The sequence below is a fragment of the Sinocyclocheilus rhinocerous genome, unplaced genomic scaffold (genome assembly GCF_001515625.1).
Source record: "Sinocyclocheilus rhinocerous isolate Xijiao unplaced genomic scaffold, SAMN03320098_v1.1 scaffold70, whole genome shotgun sequence".
Lineage (NCBI taxonomy): Eukaryota > Metazoa > Chordata > Actinopteri > Cypriniformes > Cyprinidae > Sinocyclocheilus > Sinocyclocheilus rhinocerous.
Genome location: NW_015624555.1, coordinates 403,595 through 422,890, shown reverse-complemented (window position 1 = coordinate 422,890; position 19,296 = coordinate 403,595). Strand labels below are relative to the sequence as shown.

General features: G+C 35.1%; 1 protein-coding gene across 1 annotated transcript in view; it reads left to right on the top strand.

The window, feature by feature from the left end:
• Nucleotides 1-3,197, top strand: part of LOC107742636 (iduronate 2-sulfatase-like) — a 4,662-nt gene extending 1,465 nt beyond the window's left edge. The window contains exons 4-6 of the mRNA XM_016555692.1: nucleotides 106-113; nucleotides 489-716; nucleotides 2,435-3,197. Coding sequence (XP_016411178.1) covers nucleotides 106-113; nucleotides 489-716; nucleotides 2,435-2,976 — 778 coding nt within the window. The 3' untranslated portion in view covers nucleotides 2,977-3,197. The remainder of the gene's footprint in view (nucleotides 1-105; nucleotides 114-488; nucleotides 717-2,434) is intronic.
• The last annotated feature ends 16,099 nt before the right edge of the window (nucleotides 3,198-19,296 follow it).

The window sequence follows — 19,296 nt, the reverse complement described above, 5'->3', positions numbered from 1 at the left end:
TACAGCAGATTTAGTTCACAAACAACTGACAGCTTTGACCTAAATATGATTTTCAGTTACAATAATTAATCCTACAATTCAACATTAGTAACTTACTTTCAACAGCATCAGACGCGGGCGCTCTCACAATTCCTCCTTTGAATATTATATTATATAGGGGGCAAATATTGTGCTGGACATGATTCATGATTTTTGAGTATGGTCTATTATCATCTGAACCTAAAATGAAATATTAAATAATAAATATTTATATACAAATCTATTTTTTATTTATATATTTTATAATTAAATATTTGTATTTATTTATTTTTATAGGTTTTTATATAATCATACAGGTAAATGAATTAACCACAATTCATTTCAAGAACTGTATGTACTTAAAAACAATATTCATCAAGGGGAAAAAATTTCAGTTTGCATTTTGATTGCATGTTTTTTTTTTATTAAGCTAGATTTCTGAAATGATTATTCTGTGTGATTCTGGGTAGTTTTCTCACGGTTAACTCTCTCTCTCTCTCTCTCTCTGTCTCTCTCTCTCTTAGGTTGGTCATTAGGAGAACACGGCGAGTGGGCCAAATACAGCAACTTTGATGTGGCCACCCGAGTGCCATTGATCGTGTACAAGCCAGGTGTGACCTCACCTTTCCCTCGGCCTGGGGAGAAGACGTTCCCCTTCATCGATGTGTTTCAGGGCACGTGGGAGCAGTTTGGCAAAGGTAATGTTACTCAAAGCAGCCGTCAACACGCAAAGCATCCTTCACGAGAACCTGAGACTCCGACCGACGTCACTCAAGCGTGTGATATCAACTTTCTGGAAAAAGATGTTATGGCTAAAGTATCGGCCCATTTAGAGCTTTGATTCCTATTTTTGCTTCAGTGTTTTTTTGTGCAATGCGAAGGTTTGACTGAGAGTGTACTGTGAGCACATGCATCTGCTGATGGTTTTCCTTTCTTTCAGCTCTCAAGTGCACATTTGTGGCAATCTTTAGAAAACACCCAGCATAAGCAGCCGGAGTAATGACTGTAATGATAATGCCACAGCATCGAGAAGCTAATAAGTCTTGAGAGTTATTGCTCTCACAGTGGGCTCTGTATTGTTGCTTGTTGTTGCTCTAATGAACTGCTATATTCAGTAACCATATCAGTAAATTTCATGTAAATTTCAGAACTAAGAGAATAGTGGCTAAATTCAGTGTGAGGATTTCATGCTCATTTGTTTGTATTTTATGGTGTATGTTAGAGCAACACTTGAGTTCCATTAAAAAAAAACTCCATACAGATGAGTTTTAGCACTAATGATGTATAAAGTTTCAAAACAGACCTGATATAAGCTCCTTGGCTATTTAATGTGGCTTCTGTGAAAGTATATAATATCATCTCAGCTTCATTTTTATAATTGTGTTTTAATTGCACAATTTATAGTGATTCACCAATCGGAAGAGTCACTCTTACCATAGATATATACACATATTTTCACAAAAATATTAAGCAGCGCAACCATTTTCAACCTAGATAATAATAAATGTTTCTTGAGCAGCAAATCAGCATATTATAATTATTTCTGAAGGATCATGTGACACTGAAGACTGGAGAAATGACTTCTGAAAATTCAGCTTTGCATCACAGGAATAAATTATATTTTAAACTATATTCAAATAGAAAATGGCTATTTGAAATTGTAATAATATTTAAATATTCGTTTTTATTGCATTTTTGATCAAATAAATGAGCATAAGAGACCTCTCTTCAAAAAACAACAAATCTTATTTAATCTTATCTCCTAATCTCTACAAATATCAATGATTATAAGCATATAATACATAAATTAAACAAAAAATTAAGTCATTGATTTCATGTGCATGGTTTTATATTGTATTGTAGTTTCAGATTTAACTGATGCACAAATGCAATGCTTTATGGGACAGGTAGTTCATTCCCCCATAAAAGAAATTCGGTACACAGTCTTGTATACTCTCTTGGTCTTTTCCAATTTTTAAACACTTTTTCACTTCAAATCAAAGTCTATGATTCATTTTGAAACTGGTCCATTTAGTTTCTGGCTTTAAAGTCTTTATTGAAGATTGTTTGTAAATATCTATGGTGAAAATTAATGGGAAAAATACTTAAAAAAAAAGAAAGTAGGCTGCTATGTAGGTGGTCACTGTTATGCTCTCTCTCTCTCTCTCTCTCTCTCTCTCTCTTTATATATATATATATATATATATAAAAATAGCCAGCCAAGCTAAAGCTCTGTTTACACCAGGTGCAATGCAGTTAAACAACATAAAAGTGTAAAATGTTTGGAAAAATGATGCTACAGAAACCATCCACATTAAATGTATATGATGCTAAACATTGCAGCTTTAGATGCATTATTGGTTCTCGAATGCATCTGTATCTCAGTTTTCCTTTTGTCCTTCTTTATATCTTTCAGGTCATGGAGTTGAGAATGTGGTGGAGCTGGTGGATGTCTTCCCCACGCTGTCGCACCTGGCTGGGCTGCGTCCTCTGCACCGCTGCCCGTCCTCATCCTTTAAGATCGAGCTTTGCACCGAGGGCTCAAGCTTGGCATATCTCATCCGCAACCCAGAGAGAGACCCCAACAGAGAAGCCTACTCATTCAGCCAGTACCCTCGGCCCTCCGACTCCATCCAGGAGAACTCGGACCTGCCCAACCTCGCCGACATCCGTATCATGGGCTACTCCATTCGCTCCACTGACTACCGCTACACCTTATGGGTAGGCTTTGACCCCGTCCACTGTCAACCTAACATGACGGACATCCACGCGGGAGAAATGTACCTCCTGGCGGAAGACCCTGGAGAGGACAATAACGTGTTTGATGATTTCGACCAGGCCACAGTATTGCGTAAGCTCGGGATGCTGCCGTCGTGGACAGAGAGTTTAAAGCATCATATAATGCATCTCAGCAGCAGTTTGAAATCAAAAGGATTCTGTGATTCTAGTTTGTCATGATATGACAGTAAAGGGAACAGGAATGAATGTTACAAAACAAACAAAAAAAAACATGTTCGGTCATACTTAAATCAAATCATATCAAAAATCAAAAGGCAGAATTAAGAAGTTTAATCTTGCTTGAAGAATATGAAGCCTATTTTTTTTTTTTCTAATAGTACCTCACAATTCTCATAATCAAAATGCTAATAATCTTGTATTCTCATTACTGTAATGTAAAAATATTATTTATTATAACACCTTTAATTTATTCTGATTTAAATAAAAAATATATTTTGCACTAGAATACACAGATAAGAAAATTCTTATTACTAAAATGCAGTAAAGATACTTTAAGGTTTTAATCTTTTTGAAATCAGAATTATTAGGCAGTATAACAAATTTATTTGGATTTGAATAAAACATTAGTGTTTTTACTACATTAAAGTAATAAATTCCATGAGAATAACAATAATTAAAAAAATTCAAAAGTAAAATTAAGAGTTTGGGCTAAAATGTGCTAATTCCACAAGGCAAAATAATTAAAGGTCTTCATTTATATATATATATATATATATATATATATATAAATGTGCTTTTTGTGAGGTTCAGTTAAATACAAATGTATTTTGAGTAATTTTACATAATCCGTAAAAACAATTGTCAGCGTTACTGAAGGCATACCTGTTTTGCACAGTTATTTGTCCTATTTTAATCATAAAGATTCCTTTAAAAATGTCTTCAAACCTCATATTCAGATTATTGCTACAAAAGATTTTTTGACTGATTAGTTTTGGTTGATTTATTTAATAATGAATCATCTACCTCACAATGTTCTAATGGAATAACCTTGCACAGCACTTTTCTTAAAAGAATAAAAAATGTTCACATACCGTAGAACTTTTATTAAGTATATTTGAGGTAGTATTCTGATAAACTGGAGTCCATTGACTTAATTTCCTCATTCCCTTCAGAATGTGATACATGGAAATGACGTAACGTCAACTTAAGTGAGAAATGAGTTTAATTCAAGTCTCTGAGAAATAGAAAGCTCTGCTCAGACAACACTCTGCTTTGGCAAGTTATCAGGTCACTAAGTCGTAATTGCATTTTGTCTTGGAGGCCGACGGAGAATCTGCCAGCGCTAAGCTCTTGTTTTTCCAGGCAGCGTGATGAAAATCAACTTAAATATAGAATTTCAAGTCATGCGCTCCCACTGCACCGTTGCCAAGGTAATTAGATGCTTAAATGTGAAAACTTGCAAATGATGTTGCTCGGATACACCTCAGAGAATAGTTTAACACTGATGAATGTTTTAGCCAACATTAAAAAAGGAGAAACGACTGCTGCAGAGTCTTCTGTTGCTCGCATGCTGTGACATCAGCCAGCGTTTGCTCCCCAGACTCATTTCATGCCACGAGTCTGCATTTTAAACACTCCTACCTGCTTTCTCTTTTCAGGTTTATTTTGGATTCCCCGCACTCTTTCGCGTCAGATGCCACATTGTTTACTCCTGCAGAGTATGAATTATTTTTGAAGGAATATATTCAATATTTATGTGGCAACATAAATATATTTCCTCGCTTTCTCTCAAAAGGAAAAACAACAAAACAAAGCAAGCGCATTATTTGTGTGTCTGTGTGTGTGTGTCCCTTTTCAAGTGTGTTCTTATAAGAGTGCAGCAGGAGTGTTATAGTGAGGCGATCCTTTGGGACCGCCAATATATTCAGCTTCAGCAGACAGGCTTCATTGCCAACTGGTCCGGAAAATTCCACTGCTGTCTCCTTTTTTTTTTTTTTTGTGCGTTACTGAAGGCATACCTGTTTTGCACAGTTATTTGTCCTATTTTAATCATAAAGATTCCTTTAAAAATGTCTTCAAACCTCATATTCAGATTATTGCTACAAAAGATTTTTTGACTGATTAGTTTTGGTTGATTTATTTAATAATGAATCATCTACCTCACAATGTTCTAATGGAATAACCTTGCACAGCACTTTTCTTAAAAGAATAAAAAATGTTCACATACCGTAGAACTTTTATTAAGTATATTTGAGGTAGTATTCTGATAAACTGGAGTCCATTGACTTAATTTCCTCATTCCCTTCAGAATGTGATACATGGAAATGACGTAACGTCAACTTAAGTGAGAAATGAGTTTAATTCAAGTCTCTGAGAAATAGAAAGCTCTGCTCAGACAACACTCTGCTTTGGCAAGTTATCAGGTCACTAAGTCGTAATTGCATTTTGTCTTGGAGGCCGACGGAGAATCTGCCAGCGCTAAGCTCTTGTTTTTCCAGGCAGCGTGATGAAAATCAACTTAAATATAGAATTTCAAGTCATGCGCTCCCACTGCACCGTTGCCAAGGTAATTAGATGCTTAAATGTGAAAACTTGCAAATGATGTTGCCCGGATACACCTCAGAGAATAGTTTAACACTGATGAATGTTTTAGCCAACATTAAAAAAGGAGAAACGACTGCTGCAGAGTCTTCTGTTGCTCGCATGCTGTGACATCAGCCAGCGTTTGCTCCCCAGACTCATTTCATGCCACGAGTCTGCATTTTAAACACTCCTACCTGCTTTCTCTTTTCAGGTTTATTTTGGATTCCCCGCACTCTTTCGCGTCAGATGCCACATTGTTTACTCCTGCAGAGTATGAATTATTTTTGAAGGAATATATTCAATATTTATGTGGCAACATAAATATATTTCCTCGCTTTCTCTCAAAAGGAAAAACAACAAAACAAAGCAAGCGCATTATTTGTGTGTCTGTGTGTGTGTGTCCCTTTTCAAGTGTGTTCTTATAAGAGTGCAGCAGGAGTGTTATAGTGAGGCGATCCTTTGGGACCGCCAATATATTCAGCTTCAGCACACAGGCTTCATTGCCAGCTGGTCCGGAAAATTCCACTGCTGTCTCTCTTTTTTTCTTGTCGACTAAAAGCAAGGTCAGGGCAGTCGTAGAAGGATCCACAGGCTGATTGAAGCTGATATTTGTAAAGGAGCAACCGTATCTAAAGTGCTAGAAAAGAGAGAGTCAATAGTTTCTGTTACAACATCAAGTTTTTCTAAGCTACTGGATTTGTTGAGGATTTGAGAAAAGTCAGGAAGATTATTTACAAAGCAGTCTTTTATTGTAGAAGTGATGGTTCTACCATATTTGTAACAAGGAGTTGAGTTTGCAGCTTTAGCTATATGGAGAATACACAATACTAGATAATGATCTGAGATATTTCAATTGCCATTGAAATCAATTCAATGCGATAATATTAAATCTAGAGTATAATTATGACAATGAGTAGGTCCTGACATGTGTTGTCTGATCCCAATAGAGTTCAAAATGCCAATGCATCTTTTTCATTATCAACAAAAATCGTTTTAGACAATAAATACCGCATAATATATGTAGTAATAGTGGAATATTGTTCTTGGGTTAAATCACAACAGGCCTGTGCCAGTGGCAGGTAGACAGAAAACATTCACGCGGACATGCAACGAGTTATTTGGTGTTGATACTTATTATAACACAAATTAAATCTGAAATAAAAAAGAGTTTCTTAATTGTAAAATTTATGGAGTGTGTTCTTATAAGAGTGCAGCAGGAGTGTTATAGTGAGGCGATCCTTTGGGACCGCCAATATATTCAGCTTCAGCAGACAGGCTTCATTGCCAACTGGTCCGGAAAATTCCACTGCTGTCTCCTTTTTTTTTTTTTTGTAGTCGACTAAAAGCAAGGTCAGGGCAGTCAGAGAAGGCTCCACAGGCTGGTTGAAGCTGATATCTTAATTGCGTATACTAAAGTATCTTTGCTTTTCTTGTCTACGAACTGATTGTGTTGCTTGCAAAGTCTTTACCTAATTGAAACAATCAAGAAATGTTCCTCTTAAAGGGGCTACATGTAAGAATTTCCGTGTATTAATCACTTTTTATTGCCAATCTATGGCTTGTAACGAAACGTAAAAACAAGACTTTTTCTGACTTGTCTATGAAATCATGTAGACTGATTTTTATGTGAAGGACGTTCTATGACTCATGAAATGAATGCTTATACAGTGGTTGGATTAATGCCGAAAGATCCATTCTGTAATGTTATGTCAAAGAAAAAGGAATTAATTCAATCTGTAGTCTAGCAGCCAGATCTATATAGTCTCATATACTTTGTAATCAAACTATCATAACAGTGTAATTTTAATTACCTCATCTTTCGACAATCAACATGATGACGGTGAATTGCAGAGCTGGTGCAAACATATCCACATCGCTATGATCAGATGCTTTCTTAACCTTTTTTTTTTCTCTCCTCAACACTGTCATGTTTGTTGTGTGTTTATATTGTTATTGAGAGGAAAGCATGCGGGAATCTTCCTCAGGGAATCTATAGTGCACTGTCTGATGCAATACTGTAGCTGACGGCTGCATATTTATCTCTAATAGTATCGATCATGGAAGTAAAGAAGTTCATAAAGTCATTACTGTTGTGCTATTGGGAAATGTCTGTGTCTGTTGATGCTTTATTTTTTGTTAATTTAGCCATGGTATTGAATAAATACCTGGGGTTGTGTTTGTTTTCTTCTAAAAGAGATGAAAAGTAAGCAGATCTAGCAGTTTTTAAGTCTTTTCTGTATATAGAAGTACTTTCCCTCCATGCAATATGAAATACCTCTAGTTTTGCACTCCATTTTCCGGGCTGCTCTCTTTAAGGTGCGAGTGTGCTCGTTATACCACGGTGTCGGACTGTTTTCCCTAATCTTCTTTAAGTGTAAAGGAGCAACCGTATCTAAAGTGCTAGAAAAGAGAGAGTCAATAGTTTCTGTTACAACATCAAGTTTTTCTAAGCTACTGGATTTGTTGAGGATTTGAGAAAAGTCAGGAAGATTATTTACAAAGCAGTCTTTTATTGTAGAAGTGATGGTTCTACCATATTTGTAACAAGGAGTTGAGTTTGCAGCTTTAGCTATATGGAGAATACACAATACTAGATAATGATCTGAGATATTTCAATTGCCATTGAAATCAATTCAATGCGATAATATTAAATCTAGAGTATAATTATGACAATGAGTAGGTCCTGACATGTGTTGTCTGATCCCAATAGAGTTCAAAATGCCAATGCATCTTTTTCATTATCAACATGGACATTAAAATCACCAACAATTAAGACTTTATCTGCAGCCAGCTCTAGCTCAGATAGAAAATCAGCAAATTCTTTGAAAAAGTCTGTATGGTGGCCTGTAAACAGTAGCCAGTACAAACTTCAGTAGGGATTTTTTTAATAAAAGTATAAAAATGGATGTTTATAACAGTAATCTTGGGGGAGGGGTAGACTCATTTAAAGTAATGTAATCATCTGGTTTTAGCCTGGTTTCTGTCATCAGTGTGAACAACTTCTGGATGTTCGTTAACCATATATCGCTGCAAATGTATTTCCAACTTGTTTTTAATTATAAGCAAAGAAGGAAAAGAGATTCACCGTGAGTATATCGGGGGACTGAATTACGTTCAGTATCTTGTATGTTTGCACGAATGCCAGCTCAAGCAAATAAGTTGCTGAGCTGCTGCCTGCTGTTCACTTAACGGCCACCGGTGTCACTAATAACAAGGGTTTATAAATTCTAGCCTCTTTCGTGTATTCAAGAGAAGCTGTATGAGAAAAAACAAAACAAAAAAAAACAATGACCGATGACTTACCTGTTATGGATTTTTGTTATAACTAACATTAAACGTTGTCCTGTTTTAACACTGGTTGCCTAACATAAGACTATCCAGAAACACAAACATCTCGAAACAGAAATAGAGCAGGTGATGATAAATGGTTTGTTTTAACTTCATTATGTTGGGTGATTTCAAACACAGAATCAATGCACACATGGTTATGGATCACTGCTCTGGATTATAAACATTGATTTCCATAAGCACAGTGTGAATGTGAGTAATAATGCCTGGTGATAATGAATGAGTGTTTGATGGTGGGTTTTCATTTTTTTAAATGTTGCATTTTTCAACATTTAAATTTACATTCAACATTTAAAGTCTCTAAATTTACAGTGGTTGAAGTTGTGGAAAATTTAATTTACAAAAAATAAGAAATCAATTATTCATTTATTAATTCGGCATTTTTATTATATTTAAATTTTAAACACAAATTAAATAGATTTTTATTCTGCTCATATGTTAGTCAGTTTATATTATTATTATATTATATTATATTTTGCTGTCAAAAGATTAATCACGATTAATTGCATCCAAAATAAAAGTGTTTGTTTACATAATATGTGTGTACTGTGTTTATTATGTATATATACACTGAACAAAATTATAAACGCAACACTTTTTTTTTTGCCCCCATTTTTCATGAGCTGAACTCAAAGATCTAAGACTTTTTCTATGTACACAAAAGGCCTATTTCTTTCAAATATTGTTCACAAATCTGTCTAAATCTGTGTTAGTGAGCACTTCTCCTTTGCCGAGATAATCCATCCACCTCACAGGTGTGGCATATCAAGATGCTGATTATACAGCATGATTATTGCACAGGTGTGCCTTAGGCTGGCCACAATAAAAGGCCACTCTAAAATGTGCAGTTTTATCACACAGCACAATGCCACAGATGTAGCAAGTTATCACACAGCACGCACACATATATTATGTAAACAAAACTTATTTTGAATGATTTTAATCACGATTAATCGTTTGACAGCACAAATTATTATATTATATTATACTTTTTTCTTTTTGAGTTATCAGATGATATAGTGATTCATTTTGAAATATTATATAATGATTCCAGAGTGACACTCTTAGTACCCTAATCACAAGTTCTGCTGTTTGCTGTTAAAAAAAGAAATACATTTATTAATTGAATACAAATGTAAAAATGTAAATATTCAGGCAAATGTTGCATTTTTATTATTATTTTTAAATATATAACATGAATTAAATACCCTTTATAATCGGCTAATTTATTAGTCAATTTATACACATATTATATTACATCATATTCTGTTACAGTAAATATATTTTTTTCTATTTGAATCAACAGATTTAAATAATGATTTTTTGGCAGTCTTAGTATCACATAATCACAAGTTCTGCTGTTGTACCATCAACAATGATGCCAGTTTGATAAAGTTGAGCTTCCACCCTGACGTCTGGAAACAACCAGACACTGTTGTTGGAAACCCAACCCTAACCGCATGGTCTGGGATGAAAAGTAACAATGCCATGCTTGCTGTAGCTCTGACATGGGAGCAATAAAAGACAGCTGGACTGTATTATAAATGATTCTGTGACCTATTACTGTTGCAATTAGATTTGTGTATATGAGCACTTTTGTAATGAACTTGGAGATTCTTTAGAGGACTGTCTCCAGAGATCTGATGGTCTGACAAGACTCACAAACAGCCAGCAAAACAAACTGATTTATAAGAACCTCAGAATCAGGGCACCTCATTTGCTTACTTGGAACATGTGTAATGATGTTTATCAGCTCAGGGTCAGAGGGGACAGTCTGAACTGAATTAATCCCACTAAAGATAAAAAAAAATAAGAACATAGTTAACAGTTAGAATATAACTCATCATTAGTGGTGTTTGCAAGAATAAAAATTACTCTTGCTCACACTGGGGTTCAAGATTTAAACAAACCATTTATCACACGTTTAAATTCAGTGTGTGACACATCACACTCCATGGACATGAATAATGATTCAGATCATGCTGCTTATTGAGGAGAGGTGTGCTGTAACATTTCTACGCAATAAATAAATAATAACTTAATAGCAATATTATAAATTATATAAAAATACATTATTTATTTATAAATATACTGTATGTATGTATGTATATATATATATATATATATATATATATATATAATAAAAATATTAATATTAATGTGTTCATTTGAAATATGACATTTTCAACACGTTATGATTCTTATGATGTGTCATCTTTGATCTACGGTAAAATTTTAAAACAATGGAACAGTTTATTAAACTTAAAAAAAAAGGGTTTGCATATGTGTTTTTACTGAATCAGGAGAAAAAACACTTTTATATAAATTATTTTTAATAAATTTAAAAAACTTTTAATAAATTATTTTATTCAGAGGCACAAACTGAGCAAAAATATGCAATTTGGTGGAGATGTTGTTATTTTTATGACCATAAAGTCATTAAAGATTATGCTTTTTAGCAAAGTAATATTTTGAAAGAGAATTACAATTTACAATTTGGTGGAGATATTTGGTGGATGTTATTTTTATGACACAGTTTCATGAATGAACTAGATATACTGTATATACTCCCATCAAAAAGTTAAGGGTTAACAATAATTTTTTTTGAAAGAGGTCTCTCATACTAACCAAGAGTCATGTTCTCTATAATTTATTTGATCAAAAATACAGTAAAAAAACAGTAATATTTTGAAAAAGAATTACAATTTGGTGGAGACCATTTGGTGACCATAAAGTCATTAAAGATTATGTTAATTGTGTACAAGAGGTTTTTCAGCAAAGTTTTGATCCTGTTGATCATTTTAGAGTAAGTTTGCATATCATAGAAAAAAGAAATTAGAACTTAGAAACTTGCATATCATTTATGATACAATAGGCTTTGTAAGGTTAAACAGCCTGTTTATGCATGTGCATGTCTGTATCAAACTGCGCTAACAGCTATTATATTCTCATCTTGTGCACTTTGGCTGATTGTGCTTTAGGGGTCACACACAGTCTCTGCGTCTCAGATGAGTTTAATGGTGCCAGTCAGATTGGGGCCAGATTTCTTGGCCCTGAGGTCTAAGTGTCTTGGTGGGGAAGCTGTTGCTGGCTGGCTCAGTGAGTCCGCCCTCAGGCCAGTGCCACCCCCATTATGTGCACAGATCATATCGCACCAAGTGCTGCTCTCTGGCATGGGTAAACAGACAGGAGCTTGCCAAAAATCTTGCAACCAAACCCTAGCTTTAAAATCAATGTGAAATACTGTTCACAACCAATTACACTTCTGTAATCCGATGAATTCCATAGTGAAACAGGATATTCGACAAGATAAAAAGTTCCTTTCTGATCCAATCCCCCTCTGTCTTTTGCCTCCTGTCCACACTCCACACTATTCAATCTGAATAAAGGCATAACGAGAAAAATAAATATAAACTTCAGATATATCAATAAAATGATAGAAATGGGTATGACAATATCACAGTTTAATTGTTTTTTTAATTATCAAAATGATTTTACTACTGCCAAAAGATATACAGACACAATGATGTGAGCATGTAAGATACACTGCTGCTGTGTGAATAGGCATAAATCCCATAGCAGAACTAGACAGGTGGAGCTGGGGGAGGTGGAGGGATTCAGATGAACTCTGCATGCAGCAGGACCAGCTCACAGTGAACATATGACAATGAAGCAATCTCACTGGTTGCAAAAAAATTTGAAGAGGCCAATCAGATTGTGCATGTAGTAAATTATGTGATTGCCAGAAGATTGCATGTAAAGGACCTAAAGGATCAGCCTGTGCCATCTACAGTTTCATGAATGAACTAGATATACTGTATGTACTACCATCAAAAAGTGGGGGTTGGCAAGATTTTTTTTGAAAGAGGTCTCTTATACTCACCAAGAGTCGTGTTCTCTAAAATTTATCTTATCAAAAATACAATAAAAAAACCTGTAATATTTTGAAAAAAAAATTACAATTTAAACCGTTTTCTAATTTATTTTAAAATGTAATGTGATGTAAAGCTGAATTTTCAGCATCATTACTCTGGTCTTCAGTGTCACATGATGTTTCAGAATTCATTCTAATATGCTGATTTGCTGCTCAAAAAAACTAAATAATAATAATAAAAAAATAATCTTATTATAGTATCAATGTTGAAAATAGTTGTGCTGCTTAATATTTTTGTTGAAACTGATATTTTTTTTTTTTTAGGATTCTGTGACGAATAGAAACAACAGCATTTATTTGAAATAAAAACCTTTGTAACATTATAAATTACTTTATTGTCACTTTTGATCAATTTAATGCACCCTTGCTCAATAAAGGCATTAATTTATTGAAAAAAAAATAACTCTCTATATATAGCATAGATTATATGTAGCAGTGTTATCATCTCTAATGCTCATATAATATTTAAGACTGAAAACCTTCTGTGGCTTCTATAAACAAAAATGGCAGAATTATATAGTTATGAGGGTTATGTGCCAGCCAAGCAACTGCCATTGACATACATAGGAATACTAATGTATGGCTTTCTCCAAGCATTACAGACCACCTTGTTCTCTATCAAAAAGAAAGTCATTTCAAAAGCATTTTGATAAAATATAATAAAGACAACCATTTTATTACCTGGAATAACACGTGCCAATGGCTCATGCACAAAAGGACAACAACAACCACATAACACAATATTTTTGCACAATCATCACAATGCAGCACACCACATCCCAACACACATACCTACATTAGGATGTTGTCATAGCTAGTGCCATTTCCTGTAGGAACTGCAAAGTTGGAGCCGCCACATGCTCAATAGTGTTTGGCAGCTGAGCGCCTGCTAATGACTGTGCAGCTCTGCTGGGAAATGAGCAGACAAGAGAAAAAGAAAAAGCACAAGAAGAAAAAAAAAAAAGCGAGGAGACAGAGTGATGCACATAATAGTCCAGGATCTGATGTCCTCCATCTGGCGCAGCCAGGGAGTGACTCCAGCAGCAAGCTTGCTCCGACCTGCAGGCATGGGTACTCCATCATTATTTCCCCCTGATGCTCCCATGGCACCATGCTGGCATTTAGGAATGCCACTCCACAAGCCAGAGTCTTGGTTGGATCGGGCTAAGCAAGCCCGCAGAGACAGGGCAAGTTGGCTTGCATCAGCAAAATATGTGTTCAGGGAGACGGATGTTCATTATCATCTTCTTAATACATCCCATTTGTGGGACTTGCATTGTGTGGGGAACGGTGAGAAAGTGTCATCCTAATGGCTGTACAGGGGTTCAGCCGAACTGACAATGATGCCACCTGACATCAGACATAAAGTCATGCTGCTACTGAATTAACCCTACACACCCTTGGTTTGACAGTGGAAAGGGGTTTTAAAAGTGACAGTAATTCCTTGGGAGTTTTGCAGGAACTCTTTCTCCATCTTTGCAGCTTCTTTCGCAATCATTTTGCGCATTAATATGAGAAAAATAAGAGAGGGCAAATGACTTCAAACAGCATATTTATTGGTCACTTTTCAGAATTAACAGCTTTTTTTCCCCTCTCTCTCTCCATCAGTCTTGGAACATCTTGGTCTAATGAGCACTAACTTCAAAGAAGTGTATTTATCTATTTTGACCTCCTTTTCAAGTGACAGCTGGCATATGTCGCATTTCTGTCGCAATTATTTCCATGGAGACACAGTGAAAGGAAACACAAATACAGTCTTGGCTGGCAGATAACGTTTGCAAGCTGAAATAAAGTAATCTAGTGCAGAGATGTGTCTATAAAGAAAGAAATATGATTGTCTCATCAGCAACATTTTCATAACATCAACATGTTTTTCAGATGCAAGTATTTGCGTGACACAGTTTGAGTGCCGATTTTATATGAATATTATGGAAAAGTTAAAGTGATTGTTCACCCACAAATATGAAATTCATTTCTCAAAATATATTCAAAGTCATACAAGTTTGGAAAAAAATATGACAGAATTTCATATAATGTTCATATTAAATGAACTGATTAAATAATTGAGCAATTTAACAATTTTTGTACCATCAAAGGTGACATTTCATTTTTTTTATAAGTTAGTAATAAATTAAGTATTTTGTCCATTGAGACAATAAGACAAGATATTAATATTATAAATATTAATATTATATTATGTTTAATATTATTGATATTAAATAATAAATATGCCTAAAATGCATAAACAAATACATATGATTAAACATACATTTTTGCTTTTTAATAATTTTACTATACACTCTACACTGTCCACTCTGAAGGTGATGATAGATAGACAGACAGACAGACAGACAGACAGACAGACAGACAGACGATAGAAAATTTTAGAAATCGATATGACAATATAAAAGTATATACAGTATATATATATTAGGGCTGTCAATAGATTACAATTGTTTATCTAATTAATCACACCCTTTTCTGTGATGAATCGCGATTAATCGCACACTTCATGAACTTAAGCATAGACCATTTATCTTGTTTCAAATGTTTCTTTTGTCATCATTTGCTATATTCAGCAAAGTAAACCAAAAGATTGAAGGGTGATTCTCAAAAATCTGTATTTTCTGCAAGCTTTTTTCAAGATAAATGTAGATGTCTTTCCAAAAAAGGAATCCAAAAGAAATCCAAAACTCCAAAGGGAAACTCCAAAAGGACACCAAAGAACCAAATGATATAAGGAGCCCATAAAAGGACATATGAAAGAAAAAAAAATGCACAAAAAAAACTGAATTGTATAGTATGTGTACAGTGCAACAGCAAATAGATTTTTTACATTTTAGAGAAGTCAAGTTGCAATACCGAACAGGAACACATGGAGATGCCAAAAAAAACCCTAAACCAACCGCCTGCTGACTGCATATATATACTACAGTAGGCTACACGGATCCATTCAGAATAACTAAACAGCAACGTACACATGACAAATCAAGACATTATCGTGAATGTGTGTGGAAACAACGTGAATGTACGGAAATGTCTGTGCCTGTGCATAAATACAATGTGCGATCAGTGCATCAAGAGCACTCATACACGCATTATTATAACGGAATCACGCGTGCTTACTGTACGACTTCTGTACGCCACCGCAATCGTCTTTACCTTGAAAACGCAACGCAAGTCTCTGATCTCTCTGCAATCTCTGATGTAATCAGCCTGGTTTCCTTTGTATTAGCGCTGTTTTGGACGGATTGTTTGAATGCATTCGCTTACTGGATCATTGGACTGAAAACTTTAGCGGCTTAAAATGATCTGATCGCAAGCAGAGAAGCAAAATTGGGTTTGTGCTTCAGTAATTTTGCGTTAATTGCGTTAAATGATTTTAACGTGTTAAGGATTGTAAAATTAATCGCATGCGTTAACTAATAAAACAGTAATATTATGAAACATTATTGCAATTTAAAATAACTGTTATAACTAATTGTTGTAACTGTCTAGTTGCATATATTTTAAAACAGTTTTTTTTTTCCTGTGATAGCAATGCTGATTTTTTCCCCAGCAGCCATTACTGCCATTACTGCCATTACTTATGGCAGCAATTACTTATGATCAAATCATAATGGTTGGTTTGAGTGGAAGTTATCATTTTCATCATGTTCTCAGGTGCTTCACTGAATTAAAATACTGCCAATTTATTAAGAAACATTCCAGTTTATTTTTATTCGTCTAATCAAAATATTGTGTTTGACTATTTTTTTTACTGCATAACAGGAACGAACCTTAAACCTCGGCTGTTTAATGACTGACGTCTTCTTCTGCGTGTGAGCGGCTCGTGACACAGTATGAATAGCAGGGCCGGATTTACCTCTTTTCGTGACATAGGCAAAACAAATTTTTGGGCCCCCCTTCCCTATTAATATCATAGGCCTAATATTACCACCCAAGCAAACAAAAATATTTCTTAATCAGCGGAAACCGTTACAGTGTTTTCTATCGCAATAAGCGCTTGCATTCAGTCAATAAAAATCGAATGTAGTTCTTAATTTGTTTGAGAACTGAGAAAGACCGTTCCATAGGCGCGGCGTCCTGGCCACATAACTGTCACGAATCCGGTCCGTGGTCTTTCGTCTGCTCGCCACCAGAGGTCGCCTTCTACTGTGTGTGCGTCTGTGAGAGAGAACGGGAGAAAGAAAGCGTGATTTCCGTACATAAAAAAAGTTTGAAGACATGGAAATAGTTTGTCATTTTTTACCCTATTGTTTATTATATTTATTTGCTCAATGTCTTCTGGGGTTTTGATTATTTTACTGTTGTAGATAGCCCATAGTATAACAAAAATATTATATATCTCTTTATTGTGTTTGGGCCCCCCTGGACGAGAGAGCATAGGCACGTGCCTAGAATGCCTATGCGTAAATCCGGCCCTGACGAATAGGCAGCTCTCTGTTAACAAAAGCACAATAATTTGCAGTACAGAGATGCTACAGCATACCGTGTGTAAAGTCTCGCTCTGGTGACAGCAGTGCTCTCTCTCACTGTGTGGATCTTGAGGTTGGTGCCCTTTAGATTGCCATCTGCTCTGATGGGCTGTCATCTTGGACGGTGCACAGCCATCTGTTTAGTCTCCGCCAAGTCAGGCCGTATCCTTGTTGTGGAGGAGGAGAGGAAAACAGGACTGATAATGACCTCTGAGGTTTGGAGTTCGGAAATGAACACTGCTAGCATCTAGCACCCACTAAACGATAAAAGGAAGAAAAAAAAGGCAACCGCGGTGATAATAATAATAAGAGGCTGAGGAATTAGCGTTACTGTTTCCCCGGGGCATAGTTCAATTCGTTAAGGCACTGGAGCGAGTTAACTGTGATAAAACAGTCATACATCACTTGCTTTAAAGGCACAATACCCTCTCCGTCTTTAAACAAGGGTTGTAAAAATTACAGCATTGCAGCTACCCATGATGAAACTGGCTGAAATGCCTCATATATATAGCTCCAAAATAAAAAAGTGGTTGAATATCTAATGAACTAATCGAAATAGAGCTATTTGATGCTCTTTGAGAAACTCAATGTTCCCTGAGAGTTGTTCAATATGAATTGGCAATGAATGTCAGATTATAATACAAGGTGTACAATCTACAGGTGTAAAATTAAAAGAGAAAACTTATATTTCATGCAAATTGAGTGATGAAGACGACAAACAGATTACATTGTTATATGCTGAAACCTATTAATTTTATTGTGCTAATAGGTCATCATTAGGCTATGCAGGCTGGTTGAATATATTAACTGAATAATTGAAATCAATAATGACCAGTCAAAATGCTTTATGAAGGTGAATTCTTTAAACAAATTTCCATCATTAACTATATTTATTGCTGTTAGAATGACCTGGACATTTTTAACCATTTAAAAAATATAGCAAAGCCTATAAATTATATAGTAAAGCCTATATCATATTAAATGCATAAATTTGTAAGGCCAGCATGATCAAAACTTTGCTGAATACATGCCTTCTGTCATCTGATTGATAGTTTATAAATTTTTTTAGCAAGTAAAAAACTTTTAGTATAATTCTAAAATGTTCAGGTTGTTGTCATATGTCTTTATGCTGTGAAATCTTTATTTTTTTTAAAGTAAATGTAAGAATACATTTGATATTTTAGTAACATTTCAAGATGAACACTTACCGGACTGAAGCAACTTTTTGCTTTCCTTGATACATAATTTTTGAGAAAAACCATGTTAAAATGTGAATATGAAATATGATACATCAGGCTTTTGAGGAACGTTTATTTTTATGTTTCTCAGTCATCACTGTATTGCACTGCATTAAAAGTACAGAGCTTTGATCATAAAACGAAACATTTAAATATCACCTTAGACATATTACTAGGAATTACTGATATTTATATGAATTTTATTAATTTTATATGTTATACTGTTATAAATATCTCACTGATTACAAGAAAAAATTAATTATATATATATATATATATATATAAAAGGCAATTGTGACTTTTTAGTTTTTATCTCACAATTCTGACTTTATAACAAACAATTGCCAGTCTTTTTTCCTGCGAGTTTGTATCTCACAATTCTGAAAAAAAAAAAAATCAGAATTTTGGGAAAAAAGTTGTAATTACGTTTTTTTTTACTTTTTCTTCAGTGGCAGAAACGAGCTTCCATAATATAAAAAAAAAAAACAATACGCAATACACAAAATATTTTGTCTAAAGATACATAAAACCTTTTTTTTTCGGACTATTATTTCATATGTCAGGCTTTACAGTGTTAAGCGGTTAAAGGTGATCTTGTAATTTTTCATTGATATACAGTAGTGCTGCCTGCCATCTTGGACTTGGATGCAGCATCTGGTTTTCTAAGGAAGACATAGTTACTTGTTGCATCCAGCGCTTTCACACAGCGTCACACGCGGCGGGCTAGAGTGAGCGGCGGCGGCGGCGGCTAGAGTGAGGAACGGCCGGCGGGCTTGAGAACGGCGCGGCCGGTGGATTCGACAAAGGAGCGGCCGGAGGACTTGCGGCAACCACATGTGACGACCCCGGGCTGTACTCCACTTTGTACACGGTGAAAGCCGATCCGGCGATCGACAGCGTGAAGTTGAAGTATTTCCTCAGCGACCAGCACGGATCAGCTCCAGGCATGACGAAGCAG